Source organism: Rana temporaria, chromosome 4 (genome assembly GCF_905171775.1).
Source record: "Rana temporaria chromosome 4, aRanTem1.1, whole genome shotgun sequence".
In the NCBI taxonomy this organism is placed as follows: domain Eukaryota; kingdom Metazoa; phylum Chordata; class Amphibia; order Anura; family Ranidae; genus Rana; species Rana temporaria.
Window position 1 is genome coordinate 253,406,280 of NC_053492.1, and position 23,764 is coordinate 253,430,043.

At 41.7% G+C, this 23,764-nt stretch overlaps 1 protein-coding gene across 1 annotated transcript in view; it reads right to left on the bottom strand.

The window, feature by feature from the left end:
• Positions 1 to 23,764, bottom strand: part of MCHR2 (melanin concentrating hormone receptor 2) — a 166,919-nt gene that overhangs the window by 87,824 nt on the left and 55,331 nt on the right. Inside the window, exon 2 of the mRNA XM_040350152.1 lies at positions 1,484 to 1,690. Coding sequence (XP_040206086.1) covers positions 1,484 to 1,665 — 182 coding nt within the window. The 5' untranslated portion in view covers positions 1,666 to 1,690. The remainder of the gene's footprint in view (positions 1 to 1,483; positions 1,691 to 23,764) is intronic.

A 23,764-nucleotide genomic window follows, 5' to 3' on the forward strand; every position in this document is an offset into this window, starting at 1 on the left:
CCTTGTCTCTTGAATCTGCCAATTTCTGCTGGCCCTGCCACAGTTCTGTCTGCACAAGTTCCTGTAATGACATTCTTTACGAGTTTCTGCTCAACATCTTCCGCAATGCCCTATGATCTACAGGTTTCTGTGATTACATCCTGCACAAGTTTCTTCTCAACTTTGTCTACTATGCTGCATGATCCACAAGTTCCTGTGATGATATCCTGCATGAGTTCCTGCTCAATATCCTCTGCTACGCTGTATGATCCAGACCTTCTTCTGGCCAGGGCTCATCACAGGCACAGTGTCAATCTCTGTCCTGTCATACCCTGTCATTAAACATAGAAGGAAAACATGACAGGAGGTGTTAATGGAAGCCCTCTCGTCAGCTCGGCCTTCACCAGGTGTGTGACAATAAGAACATTTCTGGATAAATGTGATGTCACAAGATGCAATTTTTTTTAACTGTTTTTATACAACACATTTATATTCAATGGCTCCCCCTGCGTTCATGGCCAGCCAAATCCTGCCTCTCCCTGCTGCATGCTCATGACTGTGAGGAAGGCACTGGGCAAAATAGCAATCACAGTACTTTTTTATGTTGTTTTTGTGTAACGGTGCATTGCCCTCTGTTTAACCCCACAATAAGGTAATACAGTAGACCGGTAGATGGCACAGAGATGCTAAGAAGTGAAGAGTTTTAAAGCAGCATGAACAAGACGGTGTTGGCTGTTTTGGGGTGATTTGCCAATGTTTACATATATGTGCTCAATTGTTCCAGGTCACATCTGTGTCCTCATCATTTCCAATGCACAACCTGATTTCGGGGTTTATGTTTCTAGTATACTTTGTAAAAGTGTAGTTAATAATCTGATACATTTGTTTGTAATTAATCTGGTTAAGGGAAAAACAATTCTGCTCAGAGTCGGTTCACACTAGGGCAACACGACTTCCAGCGCGACTTTTAAAGGCGACTCCGACACGACTTGAACATGAACCACAGGGCGATCTGGGGCAATTCACAACACAACTTGAAGTTGTCTCCAGGACAGGAGACTTTCCAGTGGCCAATAAAACAACAATCAGCTCTGGAGAGGGAGGGGGAGGGAGGGGGGCAGGAGAGGTTTGCCTGAGAAATGTATGTTATCTTCCTGGAAAGTCGCTTCAGTTAAGACAGTGATTCCGACTTCTGAGGCGACTTCCATTGAAATCAATGGATACAAATCGCCTACAAGTCGGATTGAAGTAGTACAGGAACCTTTTCTGAAGTCGGATCGCCTTGAGTCGTGTGTATTAACACCGCTCCCATTCACTTCCATTGTTTTTCTCTACAGCGCGACTTGGGACGACTTGAGGCGACATGAAGTCGGATCGCAAGTCGCCCCAGTGTGAACTGGCTCTAAGACGTCTGCATCAAAAAAAACATAATATGTATCATGGAAATCTAAAACAAAAAGCATTCTGCAAATACTAAACATGGCACTCAATGATTATATTATACCTTATAATAGTAACCAACACTAAGATATTTCCAACTAATCCAGTGGAACAGATAATTCCAATAAAAGATGGAAGAATAACTGTTTCTGCTGTATTAATGAGATGGTTTTCGTTCCTCATACTCCATGATTTATTGAGTAGGTCATTGGTATTATTCCAGGAAGTTATTTGAATTTCATTCATTGTTATTCTCTTCTTTTTTGTTAATCTGCAAAAAGAAAATAAATATTTAGTTCACCCTTGGTTAACTTTTATGTAATGCACTTTACTTGTCACCAAGATACTAGAAAATACTAGAACACTCCAATGAAGTGATAATCAAAGCCATTTAAAACCTAAAATAAGACCTACAACACGAGTGAAAAATGTGCTGAAATTTCCTGAAATACAGTAAACATCTCCAATCCTGAAGCAGTCACCTGCAGTACTTTATTTGCAACTATTTGTTCTCAGTCTTCTGGGTTTTCTGGTGGCCAGCATCATCCAACCTACTTCCTTTGAGCCCAGCCTCTCATGGTCCTACCCTGGAAGCAGCATTCTGATTAACTCATCTCTGTTTCTCCTCATAAAGTATGCTCCTCATCAGCTCATTAACTGACTGGGCCCTTGTGCTGCTTCTTCTCCCACTCTATTGTACAGGGATTGCAAGGGGCTGATAACAAGTCACATTCAAGTATAGATCTGAATAAATGTATGTGTATTTTATATCTATCTAGAGTCATGCTTTAATAACTAAAGAACATTTATTTACACCCTTATCAAGATTGCATTATTACAGTTTTTCATCGATCTACACCAAATGTATTTTTTTATTTGAAGTGCACCCATGGTTGTTCATGTGTACAATCCTGTGTATCAGCAAGAGTGTGCACACGTGTATGTTAATCTTTGGGAGGTTGCAGATTCAGGGGTGTGGGCTGTGGGTATGTGGTAGATTCAACAAAATAGTACCAAAAACCATATGAGCAGAATTAATCAGATTCCTGTGTGTTCTTTTTGTTAGCACTCTGCCAGTGTTACAAGCACATAGATTACAACACATAGAAATTATGGCCCGGATTCAGATACATTTTCGTATCTATCAGCGGGCGTAACGTATCTCAGATACACTACACCGCCGTAACTTAGGGCGCAAGTTCCGTATTCAGAAAGAACTTGCGCCCTAAGTTACCGCGGCGTAGTGTAAATGTGTCGGCGTAAGCCCGCCTAATTCAAATGTGGATGATGTGGGCGTGTTTTATTTAAATTACTTGTGACCCCACGTAATTGACGTTTCTTACGAACGGCGCATGCGCTGTCCGTGAACATTTCCAAGTGCGCATGCTCCAAATTACGCCGCAAACTGTCAATGCTTTCGACGTGAGCGTAACTTACGTACAGCCCTATTCGCGAACGACTTACGCAAACAACGTAAAATACGACGCTGTTCGTTCGTTTCTGACGTCCATACCTAACATGACTTACCCCTGCTTTATGAGGGTTAACTTTACGCCGGAAAAAGCCTTACGTAAACAACGTAAAAAAATGCCCCGGGCGGACGTACGTTTCTGAATCAGCGTATCTACCTAATTTGCATATTCAACGTGGAAGTCTAGGGTAGCGCCCCTAGCGGTCAGCGTAAATATTGCACCCTAAGATACGACGCGTAGGAGACTTACGCCGCTCGTATCTAGGCAACATTGAGGCGTATCTGATTCTATGAATCAGACGCCAAGATGCGACGGCCCGCACTCAGAGTTACGACGGCGTATCTGGAGATCTGGTCCTAACTGCTTTCTGAATCCGGGCCTATGAGTCTGCCTGTATTAAGAAAGACAGGAAAACACCTAAAATCAGTGTGTTTTAGGTGCCCCAAACTAACTAGACAACCCCTGAATGATATCATAAAAGCATCACTTTTATTTGTCTGAGTATAAAAACATATCTGACATGCATATTCCTAAATTAGATATGGGAGACCTACAATATAGATCCTGTTGTGGCTATTGGACAAGACATGAAGGAAAATCTCCCCAATGAGAAAATAAAATGTACTCCAAAATGGAAATCAATAACGTTTTGTCTATAGTTATACTTTAAGATTTTAACCACTTGCTTACTGGGCACATATACCCCCCTCCTGCCCAGGTGAAATTTCAGCTTCCGGCACTGGGTCGTTTTAACTGACAATTGCGCAGTCGTGCGACGTGGCTCCCAAACAAAATTGACGTCCTTTTTTCCCAACAAGTAGAGCTTTCTTTTGGTGGTATTTGATCACCTCTGCGGTTTTTATTTTTTGCGCTATAAACAAAAAAAGAGCGACAATTTAGAAAAAATATTAATAAATAACCCAATTTAATAAATAACCCAATTTAAAAAAAAAACATATTTTTTTCTCAGTCTAGGCCGATACGTATTCTTCTACATATTTTTGAAAAAATTTTTATATAGACGGCCTCCAGGCAATTGGCATCCACACTGCGGCCGTATATAGTCGTACGGCTGGCAGGAAGTGGTTAAAGTATGAAGATAATAACAAATGTAGTGGTGGTAGTTTTTATTATGTATTTCTCAGACCTTGCATAAAATACGAAGAAAGGATTGGATGGCCGCACTCCAATGACCAAAAAGGTTGTCTTTTATTCAAACAAACAGCAAATATATCACTTCACAGGGTAACAGCAAAGGAACAGGGGAACAGCCAGCTCAGCCATGAATAAGCACTAGTCCAGTGCGAAACGCGTCAGCTGTTCCCCTGTTCCTTTGCTGTTACCCTGTGAAGTGATGTATTTGCTGTTTGTTTGAATAGAAGACAACCTTTTTGGTCATTGGAGTGCGGCCATCCAATCCTTTCTTCGTATCCTATGCATGGTTAGTGCATTGCCAGCACCCACGGTATCCTGAGTCAGTCTGCCTTCATTTAGTTGACCCACCTGGAGCGGTGATTTTCTTCTCCTATTTCTCAGACCTTAGTACCATCATAAAGTTCCCGAAAATATAAATTTTATTCTGAACCCCATTAAAGTCAGAGGGGCAGATCCACAAAGATCTGCCCCGGCGCACCGTATCTGAGATACGCTACGTCACCGTACCTTACTGCAGTTTGGTTCTAATCCATAAAGATTTTGCGCTGTAAGTTACGGAGGCGTAGTCTATCTCTCGCAGCCTAACGGCGCCTAATTCAAATCGGCGAGTAGGGGGGCGTGTTTCATTTAAATGAAGCGCGTCCCCACGCCGAATGAACTGCGCATGCGCCGTCCCTAAATTTCCCGCCGTGCATTGAGCTTAATGACGTCGCAAGGACGTCATTGTTTTGACGTGGACGTAAATTACGTCCATCCCAATTCATGGACGACTTACGCAAACTAAAATTTTTTTTCAAATTAAACGCGGGAAAGACAGCCATACTTAACATAGCAGGTTTAACTATACGCCACAAAACAGCAGCTGTAACTATACGCCGCAAAAAGCCGAATAGAGGCGGCGTAAAAAAAATGCGACGGCCGCTCGTACGCTCGTGAATCGTCGGAAATAGCTAATTTGCATACTCGACGCGGAAAATGACGTGAACGCCACCCAGTGGACGCCGAAAAATTGCATCTTAGATCCGAAGGCTTACAAAAAGGTACGCCTGTCGGATCTAACCCAGATGCCGTCGTATCTTGTTTTGAGGATTCAAAACAAAGATACGATGCGGGAAATTTGAAAGTACGCCGGCGTATCAGTAGATACACCGGCGTACTCGCTTTGTGGATCTGCCCCAATAGGGATAATCTTGAAAATCGATTTTGGACATTTTTAAGGCTAATAGACAAGGTATTATCAAATAAAAGGTACAATGTGGTGAGTAGTGGCATAGGGGACATATACAAATGCAAAAACAATTTCTCTCAAATTTACACAATTTTAAGGGTTAAATGGTAAAAATGCTAATTCTTCAAATTCTATTTAAAGTAGTTCTAATGCCGTGTACACACGACCCTTTTTCGGGTTGTAAAAAATTACGTTTTTTTTTTAAATGTCATTAAAAACGATTGTGTGTGGGCTCCAGAGCATTTTTCACGATGTAAAAAATGTCCATCAAAAATTTCGAACATGCTCTAATTTTTCACGTCGCTTTGCTAGAGCATTTTTTTTCACGATCGTGTGTTGGCAAGGCCATTTTAATGGTCGGGTTGGAAAAAACATTGTTTTTTCTAGACCCTTAAAAGCGTCATTTTTTACAACCCGAATAACGGTCGTGTGTACGCGGCATAAGGGCAGAATGTTTTTTACCTTAATGCATTCTATGCATTAAGGTAAAAAACCTTCTGGGTGCAGCTCCCCTCCCCCTTGGCCCCACCTTATACTTACCTGAGTCCCATCTAGATCCAACAATGTGCATAAGAGCAGCGGCTCTCCAAGGGTCTCTCTCTCTCTCTCCTTATTGACTCGCACAGCAGAGGGAGCCATTGGTTCTTGCTGCTGTCAGACCCAGTGGCGTCTCCAGCTTTCATATTTAGGGGGGGCACATGGGGGGACAGGGACAAAAGTAGGGGGGCCAACTATAAAATGCAATTATATATATATATATATATATATATATATATATATATATATATATATCCTGGGGCCCTTTACTACGATCCCACTATGGGCCCTTTCATATGTTCTGCAGTGAGCTCCCTTCCTACTATACTGGGGCCCCCCAGGGTGGCAGAAAACAAGAGATATATGTCACCAGCACACCAAGAAAACATAAGGGTCCAAAGCAGTGGGAGAACTATCATTGTTGCAAAGGTTGTCTTGCCACCGGGCCCTGGGGTTCTGCCACAGTGGGGATCCCCAGCTGTCCTGTCCCTGCTATTTGCAGCACTGGTCTGGCATCTGTCTCCTTGGCAGCGGCGGCAGTCTATTAGGACCTAGTGCTGGTGACATTATGGGTGCATGCAGGGGAAGGCTGGCACTATTGGTTATAGAGAGCTGAGCCCCCAGCTGGTCACCTAGCAGCAGTAATGCTGTATAACCTTCTTTGTTGACATGCTGATCGGCATGTGATCCAGGTGATGCTCCCAGTCAGATCTAATAAACACAGTATTTATTAGCATCAAGAGTACAACCACATAAATATAATCAACCGTATGTTCCGCAGCCATGTGGGCTCTATGCCTGTAAAGTGTGGGCTTTGATCAATAAAATCTCTGATATTTATGACTAGGATTTGACTAAGAGCATCACCTGGATTGCATCCCGATCAGCATGTCAGAGAAGGGTCCACTGCTGCTAAGCAACCTGCAGGGAGCTCAACTGTCTACAACCAATAGAGATGGGCTCGGGTGTGTTTGAAATCCCACATGCCCGATCCCGCCAGGAAGCCGACACTCCACAGTGCTAATCAATGTATGGGCTGCCTAAGAGCTAAGACCAGCCATAGACAGTTTAAATCTCAGCTGGTTCAGCAGGAACTGGCTGAGATTTGAACCATTAATTAGCAGATTCTCTTATAATTATCACTAGTGGTTGCTGTATAGTCACTGGTGATAATCACTGTTTGTCTGGAGAATATAATTGCTGGGCAGGAGGGATATTCCCCTGTCACCACTGTCTGTTGATGGGGGAATCATGCAAGTTTCTTTCCTGCAATCTGTGGATGCAGGAAAGAAATGTGCACCGTATATTATCTGCCTAACTGAAAGTGAAAGTAAATTGTGAATGTTTTGAAAGAACATGAGAGGGGGAGGGAGACAGATGGGGGGGGGAGAGAGAAGGGATGGAGATAATGTAGTTCAGTGATTACAGTGTACTGCAGTCTGCAGTGCACACACTTAAACACGGTCCAGGCTAGAATATCTGGTTGTGTGAGCGCTCGCATTATGCAGTGATGGCGAGCAGAGGGAGGGGGAGGAATCCCCCGCAGAGCTGACTGGGGACGCTTTCCCTCTCTGGGAGCAAAATACAAAAATTGCAAAAAAAAAAACACAGCATGAGGGCACAGCATGATGTTGGGGGGGTCAGGGCCCCCTCTGGCCCCCCCCTAGGGACGCCCCTGGTCAGACCCCATACACACTGTGAGATTTTCTGCAGATTTTTGTCTTCAGATTTACCGAAACCATATAATATGAGGTCAAACCTTAAGTGTTTCAATTTGCATGCAATCAGGCAGGCCCTTGCCCCCCCTCCGGCGGGGGGTCCAAAAAGAAGAAGATCAGAGCTGCTCTATGCAAAACCATTGCACAGAGCAGACAAGTATAACGTGTGTTTTTGTTTTTATTAAATTAATAACGTTAGAATCACTTTAGATATATGTGGAATCACAGAACAGTATCATTCTCCCAGTCAGGGACGTCGTATTCTAGCTTCACATAAATCACATGGCTTACATACAGCACCCCATCTGATTCATTTCAAATAAAGAAAAAAAAATACTTTATTAAGTTATTTATGCTGTGACTTCTGGCTTTTTTTTATAACTGGTAGTAATAAGCCAGAAATGAGCATTGGAAGTAGTAGTCACATAAGATCTGAAATCTATTATAAGGTTTTTAATTAACCACTTCATTGCTGGGCACTTAAACCCCCTTCGTGCCCAGACCAATTTTCAGCTTTCAGCGCTGACGCATTTTGAATGACAATTGCGCGGTCATACAACACTGTACCCAAATTATATTTTTATAATTTTTTTCCCACAAATAGAGCTTTCTTTTGGTAGTATTTGATCACCTCTGCGATTTTTATTTTTTGCGCTATAAACATAAAAAAACCGAAAATTTTGAAAAAAACCACAATGGGCCATATTCTCATAGAAGTTACGATGGAGTATCTCAGGATACTCCATCGTATCTCCCTTTTTTGGCCCGTGTATCTATGCGACTGATTCTTAGAATCATTTTCGCATAGATACACTTAAGATCCGCCATCTGTAAGTCACTTACACTGGCGGATCTTAAATGTAATGACGCCGGCCGCCGCTAGATGGCATTTACGTGAAGGACTCATTTGCATATGCAAATGATCCTTCTACGCCGATTCCCGAACGAGTTCGCGTCGCGTAACCGTCGCTAACGTCGTTTGCGTAAGCGGAAACTTACTCCTGCTATATGAGGAGTAAGTTTCCGCAAGTCCCACGTAGGCCATGTTACGGATGGCGTCGGGTCCGCGTCGTGTTTTTTCGTCGGGTACGTCGTTTACGTAAGTCGTTCTTGAATACGACTTTACGTCAATGACGCACACGTCAGCGTCATTGACGTTTTCCGCCGAGAACTGGAGCATGCGCACTGGGCTTTTTGAAGCCCGGCGCATGCGCAGTTCATTAGAATCGGGGGCGCGCTTAATTTGAATACAAGCCACCCCCTTGGAGATCCGCCAGGCTACGCCGGGGCATTTACACTCCGCCGTTCCAACTTACGGAGCAAGTGTTTGGGGAATACAACACTTGCTCCTGTAAGTTGGGACAGCGGAGTGTAAGTGCCTTAAGCGCAGCCCGCGGATTTTTAGAGAGAATATGGGCCAATATTTTTTACTTTTTGTTATAATAATATCCCAATTTTTTTAAAAAAAATAAAAAATTTCCCTCGGTTTAGGCCGATACGTATTCTTCTACATATTTTTGTTAAAAAAATCGCAATAAGCGTATATTGATTGGTTTGCGCAAAAGTTATAGCTCCTACAAAATAGGGGATAGATTTATGATTTTTTTTATTTTATTTTTTTACTAGTAATGGCTGCGATTTGCGATTTTTTTGTCAGGCCTGCGATATTGCGACGGACATGTCGGACACTTTTGACACAATTTTGGGACCATTCACATTTATACAGCGATCAGTGCTATAAAAATGCACTAATTACTGTATAAATGTGACTGGCAGTGAAGGGGTTAACACTAGGGGGTGAGGAAGGGGTTAAATGTATTCCCTCATTGTGTTCTTACTGTGTTGGGGGGAGGGGACTGACTGGGGGAGGTGACCGATGCTGTGTCCCTATGTAAAGGGACACAGATCGGTCTCCTCTCTCCCTGACAGCACATGGAGCTCTGTGTTTACACACAGAGCTCCACATCCTGCTGTATCACCGACGATCGCGGGTGCCTGGCGGACATCGCGGCCGCCAGGCACTCGCATCGGCTCCCGAGCGACGCGCCGGGCACGTTGTTTCCCCGCTGCGCGCCCCCAGCGGCGCACGGGGAATCACAACAACAGGACGTCTAAAGACGTCCACTCCGCACTTGAGAGCCGCGCTGTGGACGTCTTTCGTCTATAGCGCGGCCCTCTAGTGGTTAAAAAAAATAAAAATCTGAAACTCTCTACTTTCTAACAATTGTCAAACAATGCAAAACATGTTTTATTTGGTAGATTATCTTCTTTAGATGTAGTACCACACTGTATCATCTACACGTTTAATAACATTTAAACACAAAGTGGACAAAAACACTTCAAAACCACAATCCTTAATTTCTAGAGAAGTAGTTGCTATGCTAAAATAAAAATCACAGTGCAATATTGTGATGGTAGTGCTTCTCAGTGAGTTTAGTCCACTCCAAAAGTCATCTTTAAAGGCTTGCTGGCCCACTTTTATGAATAAAATGGATCAGTTAGCACAAATAGTAATAAAAAAAACTGTTTTCTCACACAGGGGTTTCCATCATCAACACAAACATAAATGACTTTAGCCTTTTGGCTTTCTCTATCAGTGCCACTGCTCAGGCCTCTTGCCTTGGTCCTCCAAACCATCAAACACAGCACCTCAGTGCTCCAGTACACACTTTGCACCTTCCAGCCCCTTGCTGCTTTGTCACCAGCTGCTCCTTCACTGTACAGACATACACATTTTGGCTGCCCCGTGCAACCTTTGTGACTCATAAGAAATTATTGGAGTCCCCCTGACCCCTACTCAGAAACCTATATTATAAAGGCTGTGAACACGTGCACACTCAGTAGGCTGATTACTGACAGGACCCTGGGTTTGAGACTCCTTCCCTCCCAAAGCACCTTGGAGTCTCTAAGCTCCAACCCCTGATTTGGGATTTACAAAACCCAGAGAAAGATAAATAACCACCTTTCTCTTCATAGAACTGTTAATCTGGAGTCCTGAACTCTGCATATGTGCAAACCGTGTGTCACTTTCCCCTACATTTTCACAGTATAGCACAGTGACTGGAGAATATGTAAGCAGCTTCTTGGGCAGCAAAAATAACTGGATACTAGTATTTATAGGTAACGTTAATTGAAGGATTTTTCAATTGGCTCTTGGGGGATCAGAAAAGACCCCCCCCCCCTCGAAGTAGCAAATTTGATCATGCTGTATTGTTTTTTTTATGCCGTTCTGTGGATCAACTGTGGATATAGGATTGAGTTTATGGAGGTTTTTGATCTGCGTGTGTTTTGTTTTTGTTTGTTATTTCTGTTGGTTGAACCTAATGGATTTGTGTCTTTTTTCAACCAGATTAACTATGTATGTAATTATGTATGTATGCAACATTTTGGGTAATGTTTTCATGGCCCTGCGTGGGCAAACCCACTGTTAAGTTATTCCACTGAAACAAAACAATTAAAACTATTGAAAGAAAAAAATTTAAAAAGTTGAAAATCCATTAAAAATGTTGTTAGAATAACCCAATGTGTGAAACGTAAAACGCGGGGAAAAAAATATTTAATTCATCTTTTTTTTTTTAGTAATTTATTAAATGAAATAGAAAAGAGGACCAATATTTGTAGCCAACAATCAAGCAAGGGAAATAATATTGGCAAAGAATTCTTATTAATATGGCAGAGCAACAAAAGATCCAGACATTCAACATGGGTATGTGCCAGTTGAATAGTTATTAGATACAGCCATACATACTTTTGGGCCAAACTGAAAAGTCCATCTGTTTGGTATACTCTTTAATGTTTTTAAGGAAGTAGTCGTGGTCATCAGATACTGATTGGATGCACGAATTACATGTGAAGATCAGTTTTGTCTTCTAATAGCTGTAAAACATCATAATTGGCCATTCTGAGCTACAGGGGGTTGCTTAAGGTAGAATTGTTAGGTGCAACATGTTTAATATTGTCAGAAATATTTTCCTCTGAACTGTAAAAAAAAATGCCATGTAAGTACATTCTTGTAATCATCTTCTGACTTTCCTGTAATCTTCTGTTTGAATGTATCTACTGTATATTACTTATTTCTATTGCTTCTCAGGCCCCATACACACCATAGAATCTATCCGCAGATAAATCCCATCAAATGGGTTTCTGCGGATAGATCCTATGGTGTGTACACTCCGTCGGATATTTATCCGCGGATAAATCTCCCCTGGGATGGATTTCCAGCAGATGGATATTTGCTGACATGCTCAACAAATCCATCTGCTGGAATCCATTCCAACGGATGGATCCGCTCGTCTGTACAGACTTACCGGATCCATCCGTCCAAAGGGATTCCCCGCACGCGTCGTAATGATTTGACGCATGCGTGGAATTCCTTATATGACAGCGTCGCGCCCGTCGCCGCGTCATAATAGCGGCGACGGCGCGACACGTCATCGGCAGAGGATTTCAGCGCGGATTTCAATGCGATGGTGTGTACACGCCATCGCATTGAAATCTTCTGAAATCCTCGAGAGGATTTATCCGCGGATACGGTCCGCTGGACCGTATCTGCGGATAAATCCTCTCGTGTGTATGGGGCCTCACATACCAACCATGAAATCCTTGAAGAACAGTACCAGTATCTCTTGTCTTTTCCTTTCTAATCTCTGTTGTAATTATTAGGTCTCGTACACACGACCGAGGAACTCGTCGGACGAGACACATCGTTTTCCTCGATGAGTTCCTTGTTAGGCTTGTCGAGAAACTTGACAAGCTTTCTTTGCGTACACACGGTCAAGATAAAATCTCCTCGTTCTCAAACGCGGTGACGTACAACACATACAATGGCAGGGGAAATTTGATTCCACTGGCACAACCCTTGGGACTGCTTTTGCTAATCTCATGTTTTTTTGCGTGTTAAGTAAAAGTTTGGTGAGAGACAATTTGCACTTTTCAGTCTGTTGCAGCGTGACAAATGTGCTATCTCCATTACAAACGCTACTTTTACTGAAGGTGCGCTCCCGTCTCATACTTTATTCTGAGCATACGCGGGTTTCTTAGCATACACACAATCGTGTTTCTCGTCGAAAACCAGCCCGACGAGGAACACGATGAGGAAATTGAGACTCCCGTTGAGGAAAAAGAGAACTAGTTCTGTTTTTTCCTCGTCGAGTTCCTCAACAGTTTCCTCGATGAAAAACGTACACACGACCAGTTTCCTCGGCAAAAAAGCTCTCCCACCAAGTTTCTTGATGGATTCTGTCGAGTTTCTAGGTCGTGTGTACGAGGTCACAGTCTATCACACAGCCCCTTAACTTTTCTTGTCTGACTAAATTGAGGTTTTCAAAACCATTACACTGCTGTAGCACGTGCCTACCATTCTCAGTGGGTGTCAAAGCAAAGAAGAGTTCAGCATAGAAAAAACACTTTACGTTTTAATACTAAATTAATGTATATGTCCTCCCCTTGAAAATGTTTTGCACTTAACTATCTGTTGTGTATGTAGCTGAGCCAACATAACCAAACATTTATTGAACAGTGTAAATAAGGGATTTCAATTGCACTCAAAGCGTCCATGAACAATCGAGCCATGCTGCTATATACTTATACATACATTACAAGATGCTTCTGCTGATTTCATGACACACAGTTCACTCAGTATATAGCTGCTGTCAGGGATTTGCAATGTAACAGAAGGCTCACATTTGTTTCCTGACACTTTAATATACTGTTACCATATGTTACAGCCTCTCCAAAGTGATAGCATAATGCATTTGTCACTCAGGTTCAATTACTTTGAATATATGTCATGGAAACATAAAGAAAATCCTTATGAGTATAAAAATGAAAATCTTGTCAGCAAAGTCAGCAAGAATATTTTTAGAAATCTAGGCCCAGATTCTCAAAGGACTTACGACGGCGCAGCGCCATGTACGCCGTCGTAAGTCCTAATCTGACTCGTCGTATCTATGCGACTGATTCTTAGAATCAGTTACGCATAGATATCCGTTAGATCCGACAGGCGTAAGTCTCTTATGCCGTCGGATCTAAACTGCATTTTTTTTTGACCGCTAGGTGGCGCTTCCGTTGAATTCCGCGTCGAGTATGCAAATTAGCTAGATACGCGAATTCCCAAACATACGCGCGATCGACGGAGTAAAGTTACGATGTTTAGTTAGGCTTTTCCCGGCGTAAAGTTGCCCCTGCTATATGAGGCGCAGCCAATGTTAAGTATGGCCGTCGTTCCCGCGTCGAAATTTGAAAAAGTTACGTCGTTTGCGTAAGTCTCCCGTGAATGGGGCTGGACGTCATTTACGTTCACGTCAAAACCAATGACGCCTTGCGGCGTACTTTGGAGCAATGCACACTGAGAAATTCCACGGACGGCGCATGCGCCGTTCCAGAAAAACGTCAATCACGTCGGGTCACAGTAGTTTTGCATAAAACACGCCCCCCTGATCCAAATTTGAATTAGGCAGGCTTATGCCTGCCGATTTACGCTACACCGCCACAACTTACGGAGCAAGTGCTTTGAGAATACAGCACTTGCCCGTGTAAGTTGCGTAGGCGTAACGTAAATCAGATAAGTTACGCCCTTTACAATTTTATGCGGCTCTACGTGAATCTGCCCCCTAGTCTTTTTTTTAATCAAGGCTATCTACCAAAACAGCCCTGTGTTGTCCAAGCACAGGGCTGGTTTTAGACACACACACGCTCACTAGAGAAAAACAGCATATACATAATTTCAGAAGCTTTCTTTGCCAATATAGGGGAAAGGAATATCTGTGCTGTAATGTCATTTAGCAAGTAAAATGGCCTATCCTAGAATATGAATGTTGTCATTACATTTGATGCAATGTAGATTACTCCTGAACTCAGAGGAGATAAAATAGAACTGTAACTAAATATTAACCTACCATCTTACAGAGTGAAAGTCATTTGCTAGAGTGCTGTTTTATAAATATGTAGGGAGCACTTAAAAATATAAAGTAAAGCATCTTATACTGTATAAATGTAGCATTACACCTGCAGGAGCCGCTGGTTATGTTAGGTCCTCTGTTCTTGCCCTGACTCTGACAAAGGCATTAGCCCCACTGACACCTTAGGGTACATCACTGTAGCAGGTGTATGTTAGCAGTTTCTTAATACCTTAGGAACACACTGAAATTAGACTTGAGACTTTGTAGCAAACATAGTATATTGTCAAGTAATTTTAGATAAGACAGAGCATAACAGTGAATGAAAATATAAAAGCATACACAAGACACTGAGGGTTTCTTTAGATATTTGAGGTACTGAAGTGAACTCAAATCTGACCAGCATAAATTGTAGCCCTCCTCACTAAATGAGGAGGGCTACAAAAAGGCAACCAATATAGGTATCAGCAAAGCTAGAGGCTAAGTTGCCAATAAGCTCTTGCTATGAGGGAGCTATGCCTAGGCCTCTTGTACAAGAAAACTGCAGTAGAATGGTAATTACCCTCAACAGCAACAGTTCCCCAACTATGTACAGTCCTCACAATTAGTCTTCTGCCAGCTATGTTGGGGCCCTTCAAGACGTTGGTACACCTAATGGTATTGGATAATCCTGAACCCAGTGAGATAGTTTTAAGAAGACAATGGGCTCCTTGGAACACTGAAGTAGGAGGGGCCAGATAATGAGCTAAGGTTATGTGATATAAATTCTGGTCAAATAGGACTAGCTGTGCTTACTGGTGGGCAAGTGAAATATTGGACAAACAGAGATCAAACTTCGTGAAGGATCTGTACAGTGTCAGCATAGGGTAATAATAAGTAAATAACCCACTCATTAACTCACTCAGATCGGTTGCAGCAGACTTTGCGAATGGAGGTGCCACCCTTTAGTGTGATGATGATTCCAAGTGACTTTCTTTAGTGGTCTGGTGAATGGTGGTCTCACTGGTGCTTAAGCAGTCTGTCATAGCTATGAATAAGCATCACACGATGTGAAATGCGTTAGCCACTTTTCTCCTGTTGTTCACCTTTTAATTTTTGGCTGCACAGTTTTTGGTTATTTTTATTTTATTCAATAAAGACGCCATTTAACAGAGTGCGGCAGTCCAGGATATTTTCAAAAATGCAAGAAAGATAACACCAAGTAATAACAAGGATACATAATTGGAGGAAAGGGAAATTTCAACAGAAAGAACCACACCTATGTTGTCACTATACACAAAAATATACTTCCTTGTCCTTAAAGGCTTCATTCAATATTTTTGCTACCTGGTCAGTTGTAAAAAATCCAAGGAGTACTAAATTCCAAGAATCCTGACACTTTTTATTCACCAGGACACAATCCTGCACTAAAATATCCTTTGACGCCACAACTTGATAAATTGTCACTTCTGTAAACCCTTTAAAGTTGATACTGGAAATGCCCTCATCCATCCATAAGGTAAGGTACATTTTTATAAATGAACCCCTCTCCAAAAAAAAGTGACGATCGCTGTTTAACCACTTAAGTCCTGGACCATTTTGTTGCTAAAGGACCAGGCCCCTTTTTGCAATTTGGCACTGCGTCGCTTTAACTGACAATTGCGCGGACGTGGCTCCCAAACCAAATTGACGTCCTTTTTTTCCCACTAATAGAGCTTTCTTTTGGTGGTATTTGATTGCCTCTGCCGTTTTTAATTGTTTGCGTTATAAACAAAAATAGAGCGACAATTTTGATAAAAATTCAATATTTGTTACTTTTTTCTATAATAAATATCCCCTAAAAATATATAAAAAATCATTTTTTTCCTCAGTTTAGGCCGGTACGTATTATTCTACAAAAATCGCAATAAACGTACATTGATTGGTTTGCGCAAAAGTTATAGCGTCTACAAAATAGGGGATAGTTTTATGGCATTTTTATAATTTTTTTTACTAGTAATGGTGGCTATTAGTGATTTTTATCGTGACTGCGACATTATGACGGACACATCGGACACTTTTAACAGCATTTTGGGACCATTGTCATTTTTACAGCGAACAATGCTATAAAAATGCACTGATTACTGTGAAAATTACAATGGCAGTGAAGGGGTTAACCTGTAGGGGTGCTGAAGGGGTTAAATGTGACCTAAAGAGTGATTCTTACTGTTGGAGGGCTTGGCTTGGTGTGACACATCACTGATCGTTGTTCCCTATAGAACAGACGATCACTGACAGTGCCACTAGAAAGAATGGGGAAAGGTTTGTTTACACTTACCTATCCCCGTTCTTCAGCTCTGTGACCCGATCGTGGGACACCGGCGGCGATCGGGTCCCGCGGGCGCGGTCAAGGAATTCCTGACAGGGTCGCGAGCGTGACGGCACGTGCGCGACCCACGGCTCTCAAATTTAAGGGGACGTTCCTGTATGCCAATGTGCGCAGCTGTGCCATTCTGCCGATGTACATTGGCGTGCGGTGGTCGGCAAGTAGTTAAACACAAGGTCCCTAACACCAGCTGCAGCTAAATCTATTTATTGGTTGTGTATTTGACTATATGCACAAGCCATGGACAAATCCCATTTTTTTTATTCAACTTGCCCAGGAGGTATTTTAACTGATACAATTCAACTTGCATACTACCCATCTTCTACCTTAACTAGCAGAATATAATATTTTATTGCTTGCATTGGAAATACTCAACAATTATTTTTTCGACACTAGGCCTTTGGTCTTTTCTAGCAATAAAGCAATTCACATTTTTTATTCTCAGTTGAGTTGGGAACCACCCAAACTTTCTATCTGCAAGAGCCATTAAAAAAGTACAGTAGAAAGTAATGAAAATGCCCACCTGTTAAATGTGTGTTTGCAAAATAAAAGGTTTTGTATGAATAACAAAAATACAATATAAACTAGTTAACTTTTGTCCAAAACATTTTCAAAATGTTTCAAGTCCAATATTATAACAATTACATCTCAAGGGGACATTATCTCCTCAGTGTATGAAGCTACAATGTTCCTAGGCAGTCTGCCTGCACAGAAATGTAATGAATCTTCCTTACTACTGATGTCAGCTGGCTATGACTTAAGCAATTGTTAGTGTTATTAAAAACCTGCGTGGCGAAGTGCCGGTATCTGTATATACATTACAACAAAGCATGGTATGATTCTGAAAATCCGTTCATATTTCTAAATATAGAATCTTATATCAGTGGCATACCTAACGTATTTGATACCGGGGGGGCAGACCTGTTTATATCTCCTATACACTACATCAAAATTATTTCAGTAATAATCATTAAATGTACCCCTTTTCTGTAAGGGAATTTTTTATATTTTTCCCACATGTCAAAATATGCATTTTTTTGCAGGTAAATCACTATAAACCGCAAAACAATAATATGTTTCCTGATCCCCTTTTAGAATATCATGCTTGCCGTTGCAAGTTTTATTTTACACAATATTTGTGCAACTGTTTATTAAACATAAATTTTCAGGATAAACTACAAAATAAATACCTTTTACTGTGCACAGACAAAATAAACTTTTTTTAAAAAGAGATATAGAACGCGTGGTTGCGTAAACAGGTAACAATGCCAAACTTTCAAATTGCATGCACCTCTGAAATGGCAAATATGTAAGTTACTCAAAATTGTCCATCGCTGACTATTTAAAAGCCTTTACAGGTTATCAATTTACAGTTAAGTTTAGGAATTATGGCCGTAGAATCATTGCTCTCGCTTTGATGTTGTGGTAATACCTAACCTGTGGCACAATTGCTGCATGGTTTAATATTTTTTTATTATTTTTGTTTATTTTGTAATACGGTAACACTTTTTTTAAATTTCTGTTAATTTAACTTTATTTAACTTTATTGCTTTCACAAGGGAGCTAACACACCACTTATGTAATAGCATGGGCAGGTGACAGGTTCTCTTTATGGAGGCAATATTGGTCTGATGTCTCTCCTGCCCTGCAATACAGCTAAAAGAGAAACAGTCCGTGCTCAATTAGCTGCTTCCCCAGCCACAGCAGCCAGGAATTGACAGCTCTGAACCTAGACATGACAAAATGTTAGTTATTTCCAGGTTTATTAGTCACAGAGGAGATTGGGGAATGGATGCTCCCCAAGCTCCTCCCACATGTCATATCGAGACAGGTGTCTATGGTCCCTGGCTCCCCAAAAGAACATAACATCTCATCAACTACAGCAGGTGGCAGCCATGCATAAATCACTTTTACATAAAAGCTGGGAGCTGGCTGGAAAAAAAACTATTGTTTTAATCCCTTGAGCACCAGAACATTTATAAATGTACTTTGGTATACAAGGGGTTAAATAAATAACAATAATACACATACAAATAATGGCAAAAAATAACAGAGACAGTTAAATTTTTCTTTCATCGAACATCAAATATACCATAAATCATGCTAGTAAAAAACAAACAAACAAAAGAAACCCCAGCAATTTTAAGAGCATGGGTCCTCTGACTGACCTAAAAAACATAGAGAACAATAGAACCGACTGTAAATTTGCAGTAGCAGCCTAAATGGACTTGGAATATTCATACTCATGCAAACACATCTACTGGGAATGTACATCCCACCCCTAAGGGGGGGCGGTGAATAATAACGAAAACCCCATAGACAGCTATGTAAATAACTTACATCAACTATATAATCAGAGCCATAAAGAAACATAGGTGTCAAATGCTAATCAGCTGAGACTATGTACTTCAGAATAGTAGTCAGATTCGTCCCATAACTGCCATATTTTTTTAAATTTCTGTACGGAATCATCGACTAAGGCGGTCAAAAGCTCCATTCTGTGAATATCTGCCATGACGGAAAAGAATTGTGAAAGTGTGAGGGGGGGGGAGTAGAGAGCCAAAGCATGGGGATAGTTCATTTAGCAGCTAGTAATATATAGGACATCAATCTCCTTTAATGTTTAGGAATACCCAAGACAGGGAGACCTAGTATATAATGCATAGGGTTTAATGGAACAGGGGTCCCTAGCAATCGTTCCAGAAGTGATTGGATCTGGGCCCAGAACTGAGTAATTGAGGGACATTCCCAAATAATGTGGTAATGTGAGCCCCCCGCTTTATTACATCTCCAACATAGCTTTGAGAGTGTCGGGTTATGGGCATGTAAGGCCTTGTACACACGATCAGTCCAAACTGATGAAAACGGACTGAAGGACCGCTCTCATCGATTAACCGATGAAGCTGACTGATGGTCTGATGTGCCTACACACCATCAGTTCAAAAACCCGATTAAGTCCAACGCGGTGACGTAAAACACAACGGCGTGCTGAAAAAAACTAAGTTCAATGCTTCCAAGCATGCGTCGACTTGATTCTGAGCATGCACGGGTTTTGAACCGATGCTTTTACATACTAACCATCGGTTATCAGTCCATCAGTTCAATTTTAAAGCAAGTTCTAAATTTTTGGACCAAAGGATAACTGACTGATGGGGCCCACACACGGTCGGTTTGGACTGATGAAACGGACCTTCAGTCCGTTTTCATCAGTTTAGACTGATGGCGTGTACAGGGCCTAAGAGTTCTGGGGTCCTATGCCAAAATAGTACAATTTTATACGCAGTCTCCTTATGGGTTACACATCAGGAAATTTTGGAGGTGGACTCCCAAATATTCCCCCAATCCAGCAAGGAAATGTCGTGCTAAAGAATCTGAGACCATTTGTTCATGTAATAGTGACTTTCTACCCTCAAGGGGATGGCTTCATGTAAGATTTTGTAGATGTTAGAAATTAATTGGGGTTCATAAGGGCCTTTGGCACAGAGTATTTCAAAGTCTGATGGTTTCTCCAGGGACAGTGAAGAAGACCTGGCATGAAACTGTCTAAACTGCAAATAGAAATAGAAATGTGTTTTAGAGATTTGATGATGTTCTTGCAAGTCAGAGAAGGACAGAAGGTGTCTTGTTACCGGGTTAACGAGTTGGCCGAGCTGAAAGGTCCCTGCTTGGGTCCAAGGTAGCATACGGTCGTAAGACAAGCTATCTGGCATGTCTGGGTTAAAGAGGACATTTAGGAGAAGCGGGCAAGGGGAGGTTAGAGAGAATTTCCCTTTTCTGATCACCTCTTTCCAGTGATCATAAATTTAAGGGGCTTGCCTCTTCTTGCAAACCTTATATGCAATAGTACATTTTGCACTGACTACTAATTTAATGGACAACTTTTGCTTTCTAAAAATCCTCCACAGTGACGCCTTTTTTTAACTCTCTATTTTCTGCTTCATCAGATGGAATCATCTTACTGATGGAAGATTCCTTAAACCAGAATGTTTAGTAAATATAATTCTGTTTTTCCCTACAACTGCTGACAGGTTTATTTTAAGTAAAATTTGTATAGGCAAGAGAATTCACTGATTGTGAAAAACATACAATATGATTAATTTAAAAATAAATATCAATATTTTTATAAAATCATCTCTGAAATTTGTTTTGATTCTCAGGTAAATGCTCCAAGACTATTCATTAGACTTGTGCACAATGGAAAATTGTGTTTAGTTTTGTTTCAATTCGTAAAATACATCATTTTGATCCGGTATATTATTTATGTTACATTAATGCATTTTCAGATAATTTGTTATTTCCATAGAGTGTCAATATTTGTTATATCGAATCGATTCCTTATGTATGTATATCGATTTGGAAAGTCGTTTGCTTGTTGAATCCATTAACACACACAATGACAATATCTCTTCTCCTATGCTCAAATACAATACAATACCCTTCTCACTCAGTTCTAAGGAATGCACTTTGCCAGTAATCCAACCTCCAGGACAAAATTAATCAACTTATTGGACAGTAAGATTTACTCTGATTAGACCTTTAACGAATGAACAAATCATAATGAATTCATTCGTTATTTTCGCTATAATTTATTTTGTATATGTTGAAATTGTTATTTTTTTTCTTCGGAAATTCGGATGCATCCGTACATCTGAAAGATGCAAAATGTGTCCAAATTTTGATTTGTTACTAAATGAATTGCACCTGTCTACTATTCATGTGCACTGTTTTGCCACGTACAGATGATCGGACATTCCGACAACAAAACCATGGATTTTTTCCCTATAGACGTTGGCTCAAACTTGTCTTGCATACACACGGTCGCACAAATGTTGTCGGAAATTCCGAACGCCAAGAATGCGGTCACGTACAACGGCACTATTAAAGGGAAGTCATGTTAGTAGAAGTTAATCAACTTATTGGACAGTAAGATTTACTCTGATTAGACCTTTAACGAATGAACAAATCATAATGAATTCATTCGTTATTTTCGCTATAATTTATTTTGTATATGTTGAAATTGTTATTTTTTTTCTTCGGAAATTCGGATGCATCCGTACATCTGAAAGATGCAAAATGTGTCCAAATTTTGATTTGTTACTAAATGAATTGCACCTGTCTACTATTCATGTGCACTGTTTTGCCACGTACAGATGATCGGACATTCCGACAACAAAACCATGGATTTTTTCCCTATAGACGTTGGCTCAAACTTGTCTTGCATACACACAGTCGCACAAATGTTGTCGGAAATTCCGAACGCCAAGAATGCGGTCATGTACGACGGCACTATTAAAGGGAAGTCATGTTAGTAGAAGTTATTAGAAGTTTGGTGAAAGATGATTCGCGCTTTTCAGTCTTGTGCTTTTCAGTCCGTTACAGCATGACAAATGTGCTATCACCATTACAAACGCTAGTTTTACCAGACCAAGCGATTCCGTCTCGTACTTGATTCAGAGCATGCATGGAATTTTGTGCGTCGGAATTGTCCCCACATGATTGGAATTTACTAGAACGGATTTTGTTGTCGGAAAATTTGAGAACCAGCTCTCAAATTTTTGTTGCCGGAAAATCCGACAGAAAATGTCAGATGGAGAGGGAGCTGCGGTGGCTCAATGCGATTGGCACTGCGCTGACAAGCCATTCACCTCTGCAGCTAGGGGTTCGGATCCTGGTCTTGGCTACATGTGAATTGAGTTTGGTGGTCTCAGCCCGGCTCCCGGTGGGTGTGCTATGCGAGGTAAGCCTGCGCTTAGTATGCCCACCCCCCTCCCACAAAAACCACCACGCTTACACGCACTCGAAATTGGGTAAACATGCACGCACTTTGACCACGCGAAGGACTAACGGGGCTGGTTGAGCGGGCTAGATCCTCTCACTCCCTTATAGGGAGTCCCTTTGCCCCGTTGGGCTTCAAAGCGGAGCAGGTAGGGTGGGCTGTGTGGGAGGACCCCCTCACACACCCACCATTGCCACCCGGGGCATGGAGAAAGGTGGCAGATTGCCTCTGGGGGAGGCCTGCCTACTCCCAACTCCTGCAGTCCGGCTCCTCTCTCGAGTACACGCACAAAATTCACTTTAAAAAAAAAAGAAAATGCCTACAAACGGTCAGAGTTTCCGACAACAAGCTCCCATCGAACACTTGTTGTCGGTAATTACGAGCGTGTGTATTATTTATTTAGAGAATAATGATGTCTATAAGACCCCTTTCACACTGAGGGTGTTTTGCTACTATAGCGTTAAAAATAGTGCCTGCAATCCGCCCGCTGCTCCTCACACTCCAGTGTGAAAGCCCGAGGACTTTCACACTGGAGTGGTGTGCTGGCAGGGCGTCAACAAAAAGTCCTGCCAGCAGCTTCATTGGAGCGCATTAGGAGCGGTGAACTCACCGCTCCTAATGTGCTCCTGCCCATTGAAATCATTGCGGGCGGTATTAACCCTTTCTCGGCCGCTAGCCCCGCTGGCCTCACCACCAGGGTCTTGCATCAAACTAGATGCACTGCTGCTGGGGTCTGGGGCCAGACTAGGTGCCCAACTGTTGGGTTCTACTGACAAACTACAGTAAATCGGGTCTGGTGACAAAGTGGGTGTCCTGCTGCTGCAGTCTAGCAACAGGCTTGTTGCCCAAGTAACTGGACCTTTCAAGCCCTTAAAAGCAGTTAATATCCACAATACAGACATTCTGACAACAGGGAGCCCTGATTTGGGGACAAACAATTTATGAGTACCTTGTTTACTTGCTAGGAACTGAACCACATTTTGTAGCCACTTAGGTCTTTGCAAAGCATTGGTTTCCAGGCTCAGGTACTCTAACACTCCTGGAGTAACAGCATTTCCATCTGGACCCCGGGAAAGTTAAAATTTAACTGCCTCATTCTCCGGAGGATCTCTACTACTAGGGCTGTTCTTGTGCATATAACTACCAGTTCAAAAAGTGAGTTTTGGGTTTTCTAGGCTTTGGAGTAACAGAAAATGGTAGGCTGCAAATGGAACTCGGT